Below are 19,214 nucleotides of genomic sequence, written 5' to 3'. Positions count from 1 at the left end.
AGCCTTACCTGCAGCTGTGCCCATGCTGCAAGTGTGGAGTCAGGGTTCTGCTGCTAACAGCGGGTCATTCTTGCAAATATAACATTAATAAGATTATATATATATTTATACTTTATATAAATCCTATGAGTGATGTTCCAAAAAAAATCACACGTTTTGAAGACTAGATGAGATGTTAAACTGGCAGTTTCAATATGTGATTCTGTGTAATGTTTTTAACATCGGTTGGGAGATCTGAATGTTACCTGAACACTATCCAACAATGTTCTCTGGCATTTTCCACCATTTGATATTTGCTGTGAGTTTCAGTGCTTTAAAAATACTTTAAGAGAAGAAATGTAAGAAGTGAATGTTGTTGTAGAACACTTCAACCTGAAATCAGAGCTGGTCTAAAATCTGATGTAAAAGCAATATAGATTTCAACGGTGAAAACAAAATCAGGGCAAGAAAACAAAACATTTTCATCACTATAAAAAGAAACAAGCTTACATGAATGACCAATGGCTAACACCCAATTTGAAGATGCTTTTGGACATACGCAACAATTTTATGAATGTCCATGTAAAAAATGAAATATATTTTTTTCTGTGTCTGAATATTTGTTATAAGGCCATCAGATAATGTAATTGATACTTTGTGTGCTTTAAATTCAGGAGTGAAAAATTCAAACATTAAATATGTGTGGTATTACCTTTCAAATTTTTAGATGTTTTTTATTTGGCATTTGTGTTACTGTTCCCTTCTTTTAAGGTTTTCTGTTAGCAAATGCCTGTATCAGGTTGAGATCATTTAAAAGTGTTATTAAAATCTTGTTATATTAGTTTCTAATAATAATAAATCATCTGATTTTATGTCGTCACTTTCTCTCTTTAAGTGCTTGCTGCACTCAGGAGAATCCATCCTGCACCTCAGTGTTTCTAGCCATTATTACTGCTATAATGGTCAAGTGTAGCAGTCATTTGGGTTCGCAAGGTACTTGGCTCAGCTGGTACTACTTCCATCACAATCAGCCACAGGTTATACTATGACTAAATTGTGATGCCACTTGTCATGAACTACCAGCAACCTACTTCCCACTGGAAAGAATTTGGCTCTGTGCTCAAGCCCAAGTACACAACAAAAACCAATCCTAAAATCCCTTCTTGGAGGGCCTGTCTCCTGGGACTACTACCAGTACCAATTCTGTACAGCCAGGGTCCAAACAGGAGCAAGAAACTAGATGGTAACTTGAACAAGGACAGCTTAATGTAAAGAATTATCAACTATTTATAAAGAATTAACTAAGAGGGAATAAAAGAGAACTCTAAAGAGTACTATTCTCAAAGAGATGCTCTCAAAGTCTAGGATTCAGATCTTGTTGGAGAAGGTGTGTAGCAGCCCACTGGATGGTACAGAAGTTTGCTGGGTTGCCTTGGGACAGAGCTGGTTCACAATCAGTGGGTTGAGGTTGGTGGGCAGAGAACTGTCTGCTGGAGTAGCAATAAAATTCACCAGCAAGCTGCCTTGAGTGGTAGGGATGCAGGTAGGAGGGTGTTTTGGACTTACTAGGAAACCAGCTGGGACACTGGCTGGGCTAGAAACCCACTGGAAAATCACTTGCAAGAGATACTGCTGAAATCTGGGGAGCCTGCTGGTCCCCGCAGAACTCACCAGGAAACTGCGAGGAATTCAGCTGGTGCATTGGTGGAACTCATGAGGATGTTCCTAAACTCGCTGCTGGGACTTTCCCCATCCCCACCCCTCAGCCCCATCCCCCTCCCCTCCCCCACCCAGGTGCACCACTGAACTTGCCACTGGGTAGCTGACCACTAGAGTGCTGCTAAAATTTACTGGGTATCTTTTTGCAGGCAGAAGCAAAAAGAAAAAGACATGCTGGAACCAGGAAAAGAAGCCTCTTCTTTCTCCAGCATCCTTCCTGCACCCTCTACTGACAAAGCTTAACATTGTGTCAGATGGTAAGGAGAAAATGTGACAGTATCATAAGTAGGCAAAAAGAGTAGATTTGAAGCCAAGAGGCAGTGAGTAACAAACTGGCAGACTAGTGTTCTGAGAGATTCTATGATGAACTGAAGTTGGATTTTTGTCAAATGTTTTTTTCAGCACCTATTGAGAAGATCATATGGCTTTTATAGTCTGTTACTATACTAATCTTCAAATGTTATACCAACCTTGCATTCCTCGGACAAATCCCACTTGGCCATAATGTGTTACTCTTTTTCTATACTGCTATATATTGATTTGCTAAAATATTTAAAGGATTTTGAGCCTACGTTCATGAAAAATTTTGGTCTAATATTCTTTTCTTTTAATGTTTTCGTCTTGCTTTAGAATCAGGATAATGCTCAGATCACAGAGTGAGGCTGAGAACTGTTCTAATTTTCAGAAGAAGTTGTGTAGAATTGGCATTATTTCTTCTTTAAATATTTGGAGCAATTCATCAGTACCATCTGGGCCTGAAGTTTTCTCTATGGGAAAGTTACAAACTACAAATTTAATTTCTTTAATAGATACAAGGCTGTTCAATTCATCAATTTCTTCTTGAGTGAGCATTGACAGTTTTTGTCTTCCAAAGAATTTAACCATTTCATCTTAGTTGTTGAGTTTATTGGCATAAAGTTGTTTAGAATATTCCTTATTATCCACTTCACACTTGTAAGATTTTTAGTGATGCCATCTCTCTCATTCCCAATACTGTAGTTTATCACTTTCATTAATCTGAAAGAAGCAACTTTGGATTTCACTGATTTTTCTCTATCATTTCTGTTTTCTAGTTTATTGATTTCTGCTCTTATCTTTATTATTTCCTTCCTGCTACTTAAGTTGGGTTTACTTTGTTCTTCTCAAGGTAGAAATTTAGATCATTGATTGAGATCTTTATTATTTTCTAATATAAGTATTTTAGTAGTATAAATTTTCCTCTAAATACTGCTCTAGCAACATCCCACAAATTGATATGTTGTATTGATATGTGTGATACTTTGCAATTTTCCTTGTGGCTTATTCTTTAACTCACAAGTTAGTTGGAAGTGTGCTATTTAATTTCCAAATATTTGGAGATTTTCCAGATATCTTTCTGTAAATGATTTCTAATTTATATTATGATCAGAGAACATATTTTGTATGATTTAAATCCTCTTAAATTTACTAAGTCTTGTTTTATGGTCTATATTTGTAAATGTTCCATGTGCACTAGAAAAGAATATATAACCTTATGTGGTTGGGTAGCATACTCTAACAAATAACAATTTGGTCAGGTTGGTTGAAAATATTATTCATGTTATAACCTTGTTGATTTGCTTACTTTTCCTAAAGCGAGTATTGAAATCTTGAACTATAATTATGAAGTTTTTTCTATTTTCCTTTTAGTTCTCATTCTGGTATCATTTCCACTCCATCTGAAGGATTTCCTTTACTATTTCTTATAGTACAAGTCTGCTGGAGAAAAATTCCCTCATCCTTTTTTTGTCTCAAAAAATTTCTTTATTTATCTTTATTTTTAAGGATATTTTTTACTGTATATAGTTTGGCATTTTTTCTTTCCAGCATCTTAAAGATGACGTTTGACTGACTTTCAGTCTGCAGTCATTCTGCATTCTCTTGTATGTCTCTCTCCTGTCTGCCTTTCACATTTTCTCTTTATCACTGGTTTTCAGCAATTACACTATGATGTATGTTGATCTTTTTTTTTTTTTTTCTTTTTTAATGTTTCTTCTGCTTGGGGTTTGTTGAGATTCTTTGATCTACGGGTTTATAGTTTTCACTGAATGTGCAAACATTTCAGCTACTATTTCTTCAAATATTTTTTCTGCTTCCTCCATTTTGGCTTGATAGTGTGCCACAGGTCATTATGAACACATCACAGTCCTGTTCAGCTTATAATCCAATGTCTGAAAACAGGGGTTAGAGATATCTTGCCCAATTTCTGGTTGTTTATGATAAGATGGTAATCCAGTACCAGTTAGTCCTTTGTGGCAAAGGTAGGAGTGTCTCTGTTTCTCTCACTATTTGATTGCTTTAAAAAAGTTAATTGTTTTACTCTTTTTCCTCTCCATGTTTCAGTTTGATTAGTTTATATTGCTAAATCTTCAAGTTCACTGATCTTTTCCTTTGCAGTTCCTAACAGGCTGTTAGGCCCATCCAGTGAATTTCTGAAGTTCCATTTAGTTCTTTTTACAAATATATATCTTGCTTTCTCTTTATTTTGTTCATACTGTCCTTAAATCCTTGAGCATATTTATGATAATTTTAAAATTCTTAGTATGGTCTAATTCTGTGTCATTTCTGGCTTGTTTGGGTTTTTTTTTTTCCTTTAATCAGCTTACTTTTCCTTTCACTATGGGTCACATTTCCTTGCTTTTCTGTATGCCTAGTAACTTTTTATTAAACACTGGACATTGTGAATATTACGTTATTCAGCATCTAGATTTTGTTGTTTTCCTTTAAAGAGTGTTGATTATTCCCTTTTCCTCCCTCCCTCCTTTCCTCTATTTTTGCTAACAGTTAAGTTACATGCTGATTCACTTCATCCTTTGGGGACTTTATAATTAAGCTTTGTTAAAATGGGCCTCAAGAAGCTTAATCTATGGTCATTTTAACCCTACTAGTAAGTCATTACCCTTTCGGGGTCTCGCCACTCAGGCTTAGAACTCAAATTTCTCCTGGCCCTGTGTAAGCTCTGGGAATTGTTAACCTTACAGCTCACAGAGAGTTCTTTGCCCTGCTCTGTGGAGTCTCATCCTACACATTCTCAGCTTAGTATTCAGGAACAGACCCAAGGAAGCACCCTATGCAGTTTGCCTGAAATCTTTTTCTTCATAGTTCTTTCCTTTCTGACACTCTGTCCTGCAAATTCCAAACACCTCAGACTTCTTGAACTCATATTTCTGTCCCTTCAACTCAGAGTCTACTAAGCTCTGCCTGGGTTCTCCCTTCCTGTGCTGTAACTTGAAAGTGCCTCCAGGCAGAAAGTTGAGGAAATTATAGGACTCCTTTGTGTGCAGTCTCCTTTCCTCTTCTCTTAAGGATTACAGTTGTGTTCTATCTACAGTGCAATGTCTGACAACAATAAATGTCTCTCTCTCATTAATTTCATTGTTTAAATTGTCTCAGATTTTGTCATTGGACACCCCATCTAGGTGGCTTTTTTTCTTTATGTTCTTCTGATATATCCCCCCAATTTTTTAAGCATACTTTCTGACACAACTGGATGTTCCAAGCTCACCTTGTACTTTCCTTGCCCCAGGCCAGGAATCAGAATTTTCTCCAGGAAGATTTGCCATCTTTTAGTAAAGAAATACATTTAGAGATCAGATGTGACCATTCAGTTTGCTAACTGCTACTGATGCGTCAAGGCTTCCAGATTCTTGGACAGGTTTTGGGCAGTTCAATTTGTAAGTTAGGAGTTCCTGTTAGGATCTGAAATGGCTGTAGCTTTTTGGAACCTATGAATTAAAACGAATAAATTGTAGCTCCTTTCTAGGGCAAAATCTCACACTGGGGAGAAACGGCAAAACTAGGCCAGTAGAAGTAAGTTAAAAAGAAGATTCAAGTAAAAGTGGCAGAGGGCAGCAGAAAGTACAAGTACATATTTTTATTAACTTGCTTTAACAAGGAGGAGGGAGCTCTGGAGCTATGAGACTAAAAGTGCTACCCTGAGACACCCCATGTGGGCGAAATACCAAGTTACTTATAAGAGTATAAAAATCAGACTGTTTTCAGATTTTTTTAAGAGCAAAGCTTTATGCCATAAGACATAATTAGATAATTAAGATAGTGAAAGAAATTATGAGCCAAAAATTTCATATCCATCCAAACAAACTTTAAAGTATAAAGGCCACAGAGAAACTGCTATAATGATCCTGTGAATCCTTCATGGAAATCTGGTAGAGAACAAGCTTTAGACAACTGGAATTACTGCAGAAACAACAACATAAGTGTTTGTAGCTTGATTAAATATGCATCTACCCATAGAATGGTGAATAAATGATGATTATAAAGGGGAGAATGCAGTACATAATGGTTGTTTGTATTGCCAATATAGATACAGATCAAGGATCAAAAAACAGTGAGAATAAGGAAAACATATGCAAAGCAGAATAAGCTTGCCGATTACCTTGTATTTGCTGGGAATAAAAGGATATTACTTCAAGTCAGATGATAGGAGAGGGAGAGGGAAGGAAGAAGAAGAAATGACTAGATAATTTTAACATTGCTCATAGCAGGAACAAAAAAAAAGGGAGGAGGAACAAAGAGTATTATATAAAGGTACAAAGGTAGCCACTAGAATAAAGAGACATCAAATAAAATAGACTACATAGTGAAAGGCTTTTTATATAAAAGACTTGTATATGGGTAAAAGAGAAAAACATGACAATGCTGGGACTAAAGATATCGATCACATCAATAAACACAAAGTTTCACACTGGCTACAAAATAGAAAAATATGGGACTTCCCTGGTGGTGCAGTGGTTAAGAATCCAATTGCCAATGCAAGGGGACATGGGTTTAATTCTTGGTCTGGGAAGATCACACATACTGCAGAGCAACTAAGCCCATGTGCCACAACTACTGAGCTCACGTGCCACAACTATTGAAGCCTGCATGCCTAGAGCCCATGCTCTGCAACAAGAGAAGCCACCGCAATAAGAAGCCTGCGCACGGCAATGAAGAGAAAAGGCGCTCACCTCAACTAGAAAAAGCCCATGTGCAGCAATGAAGACCCAATGCAGCCAGTAAATACATAAATAAATAAATTTATTTAAAAAAATAGAAAAACACAAAACTGAGACTAAAGATATCGATCAAATCAATAAATATAAAGTTTCACACTGGCTATAAAGTTCAACACTATTTGTAAAACAGACTCAGAAAGATAAAAGAATAAAAAGATGGACCAAGATTTATCAGGCAAATGCAAAGAAAAGAAGGCAGAAGTTGCAATCCTGAAACCTGACAAGGTAGATTTATGGGAGGCCATCATAGATAAGGAATCAGATTTTAAAACAAAGCATTTCATACTGTGTTAAGGAGTCCAGGCTTGTAGTCAACAGGACTCTTTGAAGGATAAACTACAAATGGATACGAATCAGACGTGTATTTTAAAGATGGACTGGAATGAGGTGACATGGGAGGCAGGGGATACAGTTAGAATGGGGCAAGGGGACAAACACTGCCTGAGTACCTACTCTAGACCAAGTGATTTACATTCATGTTCTCACTTCAATTCTAATAGTGATATAAGGTGAGCCTTAGGATTCACATTTCATACGTGGAGATTCTGAAGCGTAGAAAGATTAAGTAACCTGCCCAAGAAAACCAACGAGTAAAATGCTAGAATCAAGATTCTGAAGTCAGTTTTACTTAGCTCTTTGCAACCACAGAATGCTAGCTGTTGTTGTTGCTGTTTACAGCAAGAAAGAGTGAGGGTCTATGGTGATACAGAGAGAGAGGTATTTAAGAACCATGATGAGGAAGGTTTGGTGATGAACTGGGCAATGTGTGAAATTAAACAACAAGAAAAAGAAATCGAGAATTCCAGAGGCCTTATGAAAGCTAGTATCCACAAGGAGTTCCAAATATACTGAAAAGTAAAACAAGTCAGTATGTCCTTTTATTCCCTTTTATTGTTTACTGTGTTTATTCCTCTGCAGATCTATACTAATTAAACCAAGCATATATGATTTGTTATGTGTTTAAAAATTAAAAAAGCCAAAAACATCGTTACAGCAACAATCAAGTCCTATGAAAACTATCAAGACTGGAATAGATACACCAACATCTGGGTAAAAATTCAAAATGGATTAGTGCAAAGGTGGTACTGCACGCTTCCTCCTTTTTGTCTTTAAGGTAGGGGCAGATTTTAAAATTAGTAGTATCCTAATAATTAAAAAAATGTTTGTTCTCAGTGTACAGGCATTGAGAGCAAATATGTCTTCTTACTGCATAGGCTTTAGGAATTGATTTATAGGAAAAAAATCTAGTTAGCAACATGTACATTTATATTCTTAAATTTTTAAAGTCTAATGACTTTTTAAAAAGTCAAAATACAGAATCTTTTAGTTTTTCTATTTTTAAAAACAAAACCCTTGAAAGTCCTCTGAAAATTTTTCTCTTTATCCAATTTTTGTTTCATGCCAAGGCCTCAACTTAGTCTCCAAAATTTCATATGAGATACTCTACTGAATTATTTCTAGATGTTTGATTAGTTAAATAAAGATATTTTGGCCACATTTATTTTATTCCATCTCATACTTACATGGAATGGTTCTCAAATAGAGATTATCTCTGATCACTTGCTGCAGTTTGTGGTCAATTGATCCTTTCTGAAACTGAAGACTCAGGTAATGTCGCAAATCTTTATTAATGACTTTGCCTACGAAAAAACACACACACACACACAAGATAAAACACATAACTCTTAGATCTCCAGTTAAAATATCAGTGTTAGTTAATGAATACCCTGAAACCATTTAGCCATAAATAGGAAAAAGACATCAGAATATTTTATCCAAAACAATATAACTATACCAAACTATTACAGGTACTATAATAGTTTAATTATTACAGGTATAATTAAAATGTACACCTGCAATACACAATGTGGGCATAATTTTACATGGAAAGAGAGGGAAGAAGTATAAGTCAGAGAATATGACAAATATCCAAGGTAATTTCGTTCAGTCCCATGACTTTAAATATGATCTATACCCTGCTAAATGCCAAATTCTTATCTCTATCCCTGACCTATCTCCACCAGGCTCCAAGCTCATCACACTCCATTTATATTGCAGATGTATTTGGAAGTCAAATAAGCACCTCAAATTTCAGATGACTAAAATGGAACTCTTAATTCTATCCTCTCCCATTATTTTCCTCTCCTCTAGCTTTTCCAGAGGAATTTTCTTAGAAGATTACCACTACCAATCCAAAAGAACAAACCCCAAACCTAGAAGTCACCCTCAATTTCTCCTTTTTACTTCTATCCCTCAATTCATTAGCAACTTCTGCCAGTTCTACTTCCGAAATATATCCCATAACTGGCCACTTCCCTCCATTTCCGTTGCCACCATCTAAGCCAAGCCACCAACATTTCTCATCTGGAATTCTGTAACAGCCTTCTATAGGTTTCCCTGCATCCATTCTTGGCTCCTTCCTGCTCCCACCATTCACAAAGAAGCCAGAAGGAGATTTTTAAATATAAATCAGATAAACGCTACTCTGTTCAGAGCCACAAATGACCTCTTGCTGCTTTTGGAATATAATTCAAACTTCTAAACAGGGCTTAGAAAGCCCTACATGGTTCCGCTCTGGCCATCTCTGACCCAAACGCACTCACTCTTCCCCCTCTCAAACTATGTTACACCCACAGTGGCCATGTTTCTCACCTCTAATAGGCCAAATGGGTCCTACCGAAAACCTTCTGCCTGTCACTAGATTGAACAGGCATTTTCGGTCCACTTGCTTGACTCCTAAGATACAATGTGATTAAATAACATTCACATTGTGAATCAATAACATCACAATAAATAAATGAAAGGTTTTTTTCTTATTTGTGAGGAAAATGGGAAACTAAAAAGAGGAATATTAGGGATCTCAAAGAAATATTAAGCAGAAAAACAGAGAAATGCAGAAATCTGATAGTAGTGAATTTGTAATAAGGGTTGAACTTAAAATGAACATCAAAGCAATCCAAACACTTTTCATTAGATAGGATTTTAGATATTTAGAAAAGAGGGGTGCTAAAACAAAATAGATTATCTTACTGAATAAGAAATGACTAGTTGATTAAAATATACTCTTTATTTTATTTGGAACAGCATAGTTATGACCAGACTATATAAATCAAAAGGTTACTACAGATCAGTTCATTCTTTTAACCACTATTCTGTAACACAGCATTTCTAATCCCTTCTTTTGGTCTTTTCTCACATATGTAAATAAATATAACCTATATGACAGAAGATTAAAATAAGCAGGAAATCAGAGAGCTTCTAAAGTTTAGAGATAACATTCAGATCCTAAACTAATAAACATAAACCAAAAAGTCCCTGTTTTGCATTGTTAAAAATAGATGTTGAGGAAGGGGGAAACGTTGTGATCAAAGAAGAAAACCTGAAAGATATTTACAGGAATAACACAGAACAATGTGCGGACCCAGAGGCTGCTTCTCCCAGGCATTTAGGGGCCCCACCAACCCAACTCCAATGTAAATGGAATCATATTGTTTCATTTTTTATTTATATTATGGAACTTATTGCTGGGGAGAAGAAAAACCCAATTCATAATCAATACTGTACAGTCTCATTGCTTACTAAACAAAATCATACCCAATAATGAGTTCATTAAGTATTTTAAAAATTAGGTAAGGAGTGTTTCAAATGCATTGTAATAATCAGTATACAAAAGCTTTGGAGGGTTGTTACATAGGTGCTTGAAAGTGCTTAGTGATGTTTGCAGAAGTTTGGTTAGGGTTTTTGACTTAAACAGAATGCATCATTTTTTTCTGTTTGAAATAAGTTATATAGACTCTATTATCTAAAAACCTGCTATCCAACATATTTTCAAAAACAGATTTAATCTGGATAAAGGATAATGCCTGTTTTATTAAAGAAGACAATCTGAATCAATTCTTTTTTAATTCAAGGTCTTTGAAATGTTTTTTTAAGCTCTTTATTGGAATATAATTGCTCTGCACTCTTGTACCAGCTCATGAGGTACACCTAAGTGAACCAGCTGCACCCATACACATATCCCCATATCCCCTCCCCCCCACAACTTCCCCCCACCCTCCCCGTCCCAGCCCTCTAAGTTAAATTTTTTAATTTTGGAGCTTCACTATAAAATACGGCATAACTCACAGAGGTAACTATAAGATGCTAAAAACCCACACTGGATTTTAATCAATAAAAACAACAGCCATTGAATTAGATATAATTAAAGACAAAGCCATAATAAAAATCACAGATCACAAATTATAGCATGAGGGGCTCTCTTACGGGAAAATGAAGTTAACTCAATTCCTATTTCAAGGGCCCACAAGACCTTAAGGCTGAGAGAACCATTAAAGCAGAAAGAAATAGATTGAAAGAATAACACCTAGATTTATCAGGGCGGGAACTGTACTCTATCTTCACCCTCAGCTTCTATGGGGATTCTGGATGCAATGCTGAGATAAACAGTTGCAAAGAAGAGGGTCAAGTACAATTTCATAAATGGGATATTTTATTTAAAGTGTGTAACTATTCAAAGAAATCATCACACTTTTCTGAGGTTGGGGACAAAATACTACAAATATCAATGAAATGTCAATTATATAAGATTAAAAAATTATATGGATTGGCATTAAGATTAATAGAATATACTGGATATAGCAGTCACCATGGATTTCCTTGCTTCAAGAAACCAAAAAAACTTTCATAAGGGGACAGAATATTATGCTCTCCTCTTTGATGTGGTTCCAGGGAATGTTACAAAAAAAAAAAGTACAAACATCCTGTATAGGCAGATGGCTGTGGAATTACCAGAAGGCCAACAGAAACATTAGCTCACAGAGATACTGTTGAGATTATCTATATTATTGAATTGTATATGAACTTCTGCCTTTTGTCTAGGGAGAGTTTCACAGAAACTTGACATTTCAAGAGTATGAAAAACATCTACTTGGGGTTAATGCAGCTGGTAAACAAGTAAGAAAAAAGATTCTCCATAATTGCATTCTTACCCAGCCAGCCTTTATTTTTAAGTGTTAAGATTATTCTTCAACTTTTAAGTGATTTATAAGTCAAGCTGATTTATGAAACTTAAAAATAGATCTATAAATCTTATAATACAGCTCAAGAGGGGAAAAGTCTATAACTGAAACCTTAATCATATGAATAAATCTAGGCACTGAAGTTTCAATACACAAATCCTTAGTCAAAAGAACGCAAAACTCAAATTCACACTTTCTGAATGTATGCCAATTAATATTCACTACCATTTCTCTTTAAGGAATCGGTTGTATAGAGTCACTGGTTATTATTTAGATAAATAGTGTGGCATGCTGGCATAGGTGTGGCCATGCAAGCAGCTGTAAACCAATCCAATTGCCAACATTTCATTGTCTTTTCCATAAGGGCAGTCTAGGAGACTTTGTCAACCACTTGCCAAAGTCAAGATATGACATGTTTTTACTATTGTCTAATCCAGTAGTAGAAAAAAAAAAGAAATGAGGTGAGTTTGGCAGGTCTTATTCTTAAATAGTCACATTGATTCACGGAGATCACCACATTCTTTTCTAAACACTGAATATTTTATTAACTTTATTTATTTACAATCTCTTCCAATGTTGTTGCAGCTTAAAGTTAGGGAACTAGACTTGCGTTTTCACAATCTGTGCCTTTTTGGAAACTGAAACTGGGATATTTGTCTCACCTCAGTCTCCTGTACTTCCCACATTCTCCATAATTTCACAAAAATATTGACAATAACTGAGATCATATCTGAGAGTCCCTTTAACTCCTGGGGGGCAATTCAGCTGAGTCTTGAAAACTTAATTTCATTTAAAGTGAATGATACTCTTAGGATCGCCTCATCTTTTTTTTTTTAATAAATTTATTTATTTATTTAATTAATTTTATTGGCTGCGTTTGGTCTTCCTTGCTGCACACGGGCTTTCTCTAGTTGCTGAAAGCGGGGGCTAGTTGTGGTGTGCGGGTTCCTTATTGTGGTGGCTTCTCTTGTCGCAGAGCACAGGCGTGTGGGCTTCAATAGTTGTGGCACACAGACTTAATAGTTGTGGCTCATGGGCTCTAGAGCACAGGCTCAACAGTTGTGGCACACGGGCTTAGTTGCTCCGTGGCATGTGGGATCTTCCCAGAACAGGGATCGAACCCATGTCCCCTGCACTGGCAGGCAGACTCTCAACCACTGCACCACCTAGGAAGTCCACCTCATCTTTTTTTACTTTAATTTCCCTCATTTGAGGTTGTCTGTTTTATCTTTTACTGTTGGAAAAGTATTTCTTCTAGTTCCAGACTATGGAAGCAAAGCAAGAATGGTATAGAATTGATTTCTGCCTGTAAACAGCTATCAATAACATCTTCTCACAGTAAGCCTACCTCTTGCTTCTCACTGCTCTTGCTCCAAACACAACCTTAAAAGCTCTTTGAGTTCTTTGAAGTATCTAGACTCCTTTGAGCTTTGACCGATAGTAAAGGAAATTCTTCTACGTTTATTTCTTACAATCTACTTAGCACTGTACAAATGTGATTCTATGTTCCACCCAATTATCAATCATATATATCTTTTAAAAATCCTGAGCTGCTCAGAACATTCTTTGTACCCATAAGAATTTTGTCAGCTAACTTTTCTTTTAGAAATCTCTAGTCTTGGAACCACACCTACAGATGCCATAAACTTTTTTTTTTTTTATTGTTTTCCTCAAAGGCAAAGTACAGGCATAACCATGTCCCACTTTTCTTCCTTACTATGATGACTAAGATAGCCTGGTGAAGTTCCCCAACAGACAGTTCAATCTAACTAGCTCAACACAGCTGATATTACTAACTAGTCATTTCCTATTACACCTAGACTCAGAAGAGCGGTGCCTTTTATTACTTCCCCTACCTCCTAAGCTCCATGAAACTACTGAAAAAGATACACATAAGTTTAACTTCAAACTGGCTCCTTGGTTCAAGGCAGGCGTTCCCTAAGACAAAATAAACCAAACTACAGTCCACTTGTTGTGAAACTGTAAATGGTATTTGAACAAGACATTTCTACACATAGCAAAATATATTCTATGGCACAAAAGTTATTAAAAAAACAGTTATCTTAGGGCCAAGGCCATGGTCTGTTTTTACAGATTTAGTCCCAGGAACTAGCACACAGAACAAGTGGAACAGCTTAATTTTGTATCTTTAATTGTTCATTTCACCCTCTACATCATCTAATATATGAAATTTCAGAACACTCACTTAACTGATACAACATTCTTTAATAGTCTATACAAAACTTTATTTTAAACTCTTTCCTAAACAATAAAATTAACTTTATTTGGACTCTGTCACAATGCTACAGTAAATTCTTCATTGACACAGCAAGCTCTATGTCTTTAAAAGTAAGTTTTAATTATAGTTTTTATGCCAATTCCTCAAATTCTGTTCTTTGTTAATATTTTAAATGTATTCACAAAATGGTACCTGGTTATCCTGAAATATAAAACTAAGGCTAAACTAACCATTCAAGTCCACCGTCTTCTAGTCCCAGTGGAGACCGCAAGTCTAGAGGTAGGGGGAAAAAAACCCCAAACCCTGCTTCTACTGTTTCTGAGGAGAAGATGTAAGAATGAAAAGAAAATGGGAAACAGAGAACACTGATAACTAGGAATGCTTTTCCATAATAATAATTATTATATTGTACTTATATGCTATATATTTTCACTCCTCATGAAAACCTGTAAGGTAGATATTATTAGTATCATTCCCATTTTATAGCTAAGGAGCTGAGGTATAGCATTTAAGTAACTTGGCCAAGGTTATATCACTGAAAGTTGCAGACCTGGGATCTGAACCTGGTTAATCTGGCTCCAGAACCTGCACTGTAAGCACTGTGCTAGAATACATCCCTTCCTTCTTTCCTCCCCCACCGCCCTTCTTTCCATCCATTCATCCATCTACCTACTTATACCTTTTGATGAATTTCTTCTCTTGCTTAAGCTTACAAGAAAACAAGCTTAGAGGACCATCTTTCATAAAAGCCCACCCTTCCATGAAACAGTCACATCTATCGTATAAAAGAAGATTTACTGAGTTCTGAGTAGTAGGCTATTGGGGGTAAAGCAGTGAATGACAGTGCACCTAAAAGTCTAGGAGGGAAGATGAACACAGAGAAAGAAATTTCAAACACGAGAGCATTATGAAAGAGAAGCGTAGAGCACTGTGGGGATATATAATCTAGACCCTAAGTCTAGGAAGTCTAGGAAGATGTCACTAAGTAATCACACTAGAGCTGAAACCTGAAGGATATATAGAAGCCAATTAGACAAAAAAAAAGGGGGGAGGGGAGTGTTGGTAGAGGGAGTGGTACATGGGAAGGTACTTACTTGAGGTGGGAAAGAACACAGTGCTGACAGGAACTGAGAGAAATCCAGTATAGCTGGTTCTTAGAAAGTGAAGAAGCGTTCATACACGCTGAGACAAGTTCCAAGGGCCAGTGGGTTAAGTAGAACCTTGTAACAGTAATTTAAAAGAACTTCAGCTAACTCGGGTATGACACCAAGGCCCTTCATAATTGCTATAAGCCAACAACTATGGATATATTCTTACTGGCCACATCTATATTTCATACTTGTGTTCAAATGCCACCTTGTTATTCTATTCTGTCTCTTATCTGTAAGAGGATATTCAAGGTTATAAATTCAGACAACCCCTATCAACATAACTCTTTAAGTATGCCACTCTCATTACAGGCACGTGGAACCTAATTAATTTTTAAAATAATTTATATAGCTAAATTCTTATTCTGTCCCAAATTTGAAAAGCACTAAATCTTCCAGAATCTCCTGAGCCACTTCAGTGTTTAAAACTGGCCAGTTTTCAGTATTCTTCTGAGTTACAGTATGAAGAAACACAGACTGAAGCGATCAAGCACGTTGCTGTCTTCTGCAGAATCCTGCTGCCACCTCACCAGTCAGGAGAAAGTCTCTTGCTAACAGAGGTCACATTCTTTTTTTTTTCTTCCCCTCAGCCTTTTAAGATATTACTGCCATATAATATATGTAAGTTTAAGGTATACATGTGACAATTTAATACATGTATATATTGCTAAACATTTACCATAATAAGGTTAGTTTGCAACCCCATCCTTTCACATAATTATCATTTTACGTAAGTATGGTGATAGCATTTAAGATCTACTCTCCTAACAACTTTCATGTATATAGTCTGGTATTATAGTCATCACGCTGTATGTTAAAATCCCAGAACTTATTTACCTTAGAGCTGTATGTCTGTACCCTTTGACCAACATCTCCCCATTTCCCCCACACCCAGCCCTTGAAAAAGCACCCTTCTGCTCTTTATTTCTATGAGAATATGAGTTTCTATTTCTATCTCTACTACATTCCACATGTAAGTGAGAAAGAGTATTTGTCTTTGTCTGCCGGAGGTCACATCCTTTGTCTATATTAAAAATTAGGGCAGTAGTACAAATTAAAATGAAAGTGTCTATTCTCCACTGATTCCTGGAAGCAGCTATCATAAACACATTAGTCAGATTTCATCTACTGCCCTAGGTCTTACATCATTGGCAGTTTAAGGTCAAGTCTGCTGCTAACATCTGGTCCTCGCCCAGTACACCCTAGAAAAGTTTTCTCCCTCCCTCCTTTCTTTCCTTCCTTTCTTCCTTCCCTCCCTTCCTTATTATTTTTAATGCATTTACCATCAGAAGACCTGGAAGCATAGGCTAAAGAAAGAACTCTTTGGTTTAGGTAATCTGAAAAATCCCTTAACTACACCAAACTAAATATGCCATCCCTAAAAGCCTGACACTGTTTACTGCATGTAGAATTCAATGTTAATGCAGCATTGAAATCGCTTCATTATATTCAAATTCTGTGTAAATAAAACCCATTATCATGCTGTATACTTTTTTTTTGGAAAGTTTTTTACGGCTTTTATTTGCTTAAATAAAGCAAGTACTTCTGTGTAGAATGTATTTGCAAATAACAATCATTTCTCTAAAAAACTCTGATGCATGGCCGGGGATCTGAGTTATAAATATTATAAAAAGTTGGTGCCCCAGAGGAAAATGCTGTTGTCGCTATATTTGTTCTTACTTCTGAGGCAACTACACCAGTCCTGCTAACACCCTGCCTTACCCGTCTAACCTCCACACCCAACTCTTTCCCCTACTGGTTTCAGTTTTGTGTCTACTCCACCTGGAGACCCAGTGTTGTATAGATACAAAAGCTGTTAGAGCAAAAGGCCTGCACACTGACGACTTGTTCACCTGCTCTTTGAAGCCAACACCCAGGCAGAACTCTGAAGTCCACATTAAGGAGCTCCTGTTTTCATTTCTCCTCCCCGCTGGTTCTTGCTACAAACCATGGGGTCCACCTCCCTCACTGGATCTTCAGCCTATGTGAAGCTAGGAACTATGTTTCGTTCATCTCTGTATCTGTCCTCCAAAATACCTAGTATAGCGCTGAGTAAACATTCTCTTAAACACACCAAAATGATACTTGATAATGTGACTGCTGTACTGATAAAGTTTTAAATGGAATTCTTCTCTGAAAAACACTTTTACTACATGTAATCCTCACAGAAATCCTCTCATTAAGCAACACTGTTAAAAGTAATGTTTTCAATGTGGTCAAATGCTCATAAGGTATTTTAAATGAAAAAAGTGGGTCGAAAAACAGAATATTCAGTGTGACCCCCAAATTGTAACGTATCTGAGGATACGCAAATTTTAAAAATGTAAGGGTCATACATAAACTCATACTTAAACATCAGCAATACTTAAAATATTATTGCAGGTATAATTATTGGGTGATTTTAAAAAACTTACCTTCATGGTTTTTGGATTTTCAAATTTTCTACAAAGAAACTCTATTACTATAGTGAGAGAAAACTTTTAAAAACTAGAAACCATATTTTCAAAAACTTTGCCCTTCAAGGTCATTCGTGGAAAAGGAAACCTGACCTAGTGGAGCATTATGACAAAAAACTTGCAAAAGTTCTATGTAAAAGCTGATACTATTTGTCTAGGTTTTCCTTTAATCATTTGTTTTTAATAAGTAGTATTTTCCTCATACCTAGGTTAAGTTCCAACCATTTTGCTTTTAACTGAAATACTTGATAAATAAGCTATAGAATATTAAAATCTACATTTAAAAAGATGAAAATCACACTTCTAGAAAAGACACAACAAAATCACCACAATTTTCCCTTTAAAAGTCATGTATCAGAAAGAGCAAAGTAAGATGAACCTTCCTAGCAGAAAAGAGTAGAAAAAAATAAGAAACCATCAAAAGTGGGTCTTTTTCTTCTCAAAGCTTTTATTTGATGGGATCATGCAAATTTAGTTCTTAAAGAAAAACAGTGTTTCTAAAGTGCTGTCCTGAGGCTATTTACAATTTTTTCTTTGTGGCACTCACATCAGGAATCATTAACAAACCTGTCACAATGCCAGATAACCAGTGCTGGGTGGCACACCAATATTTGAATCATAGTATTAATGCTTCAACCTTTTGACAAGAGGGTACAAAGCCATCTATTGCGCCTTGTCATTTTCCCTGAAAACAGAAGAGCTGCGTTCAGTGGTCTTTGCAAATCAAAGTTATATGCTTCAGCAGAATGTGCAGGACTTGAGGTGGGAGATCTGCTACTGATGTCTCATTATAACAGCTAATAAAAAGACAGCTAAAGGGAATACAGACGTGCTTGATTAGAAGTCTGATTGGAAAAAAAATTCAGATTGTATCTTAAGATGCATCATTATGTAAACAATCTCAACCTCTAGGTTCAGGCAGTAGGCTGATATAATTAAGCACTATTAAAGAAGGAATTTAATAGCTACTTTTTCTCTGACAGCTTCTAAAAATAGCAATTTATCCTAATCCTCAGAAATTTTCTAAAGTAGATAGTTTAAAAATCCCAAATCAACATCAAAAGTGATCTGACTCCAGGGAGAGTCAGCATTCATTAAAAAATCATTTGTTATTTCCCATTTTCATTTCTAATCTCTATGTTTAATCAGGAACATATTTAAAAGGATTTTTTATTATCCTTACTAAAAAATGTCGAAATTTCAAAGAAACATTTTTAGAGATATATGGTCATTTCTATGCATATCCCCCATTCAGGTTCCTCCACTAAAAATGCTTTCCCCCCCACTCACTTCACCTATAAGGCTGAGTGAATCAGGACCTTTTAGAAAATGGCAACATAAATGAAAGTTCCAGAAGATCTCCAGTCTCCCACTTCCCATTAAAGATCTTAACAAACAAAACACCAAAAAAAAAAAAAAAAAAGAGGTAGGGAGGGACGATTGAGGGGAGGAAGGGAGGGAAGAAGGAAGGAATCTGTACCCCTAAACTAAACCAACAGCAAAAAAAGAATCGATTTCAAAAGACAATGGGAATTTCTATCAATTCCAATACCAATGAGTAAGAACTAAGAAACTGTACAGTAAGAATCACAATCAAGAGTACTAAATGGCCTTACCAGCTT

General features: G+C 36.1%; 1 protein-coding gene across 2 annotated transcripts in view; it reads right to left on the bottom strand.

Moving 5' to 3' along the window:
• The window catches only part of MAGI3 (membrane associated guanylate kinase, WW and PDZ domain containing 3), a 238,567-nt gene that overhangs the window by 91,227 nt on the left and 128,126 nt on the right, over positions 1 to 19,214 (bottom strand). For both annotated transcript variants that reach the window (XM_057701704.1, XM_057701981.1), the window contains exon 2: positions 8,255 to 8,371. In XM_057701704.1, coding sequence (XP_057557687.1) covers positions 8,255 to 8,371 — 117 coding nt within the window. The remainder of the gene's footprint in view (positions 1 to 8,254; positions 8,372 to 19,214) is intronic.

This window comes from Hippopotamus amphibius, chromosome 1 (genome assembly GCF_030028045.1).
Source record: "Hippopotamus amphibius kiboko isolate mHipAmp2 chromosome 1, mHipAmp2.hap2, whole genome shotgun sequence".
NCBI lineage: Eukaryota > Metazoa > Chordata > Mammalia > Artiodactyla > Hippopotamidae > Hippopotamus > Hippopotamus amphibius.
The sequence above is the reverse complement of the archived record's forward strand: the minus strand, read 5'-3'. Positions and strand labels throughout refer to the sequence as shown.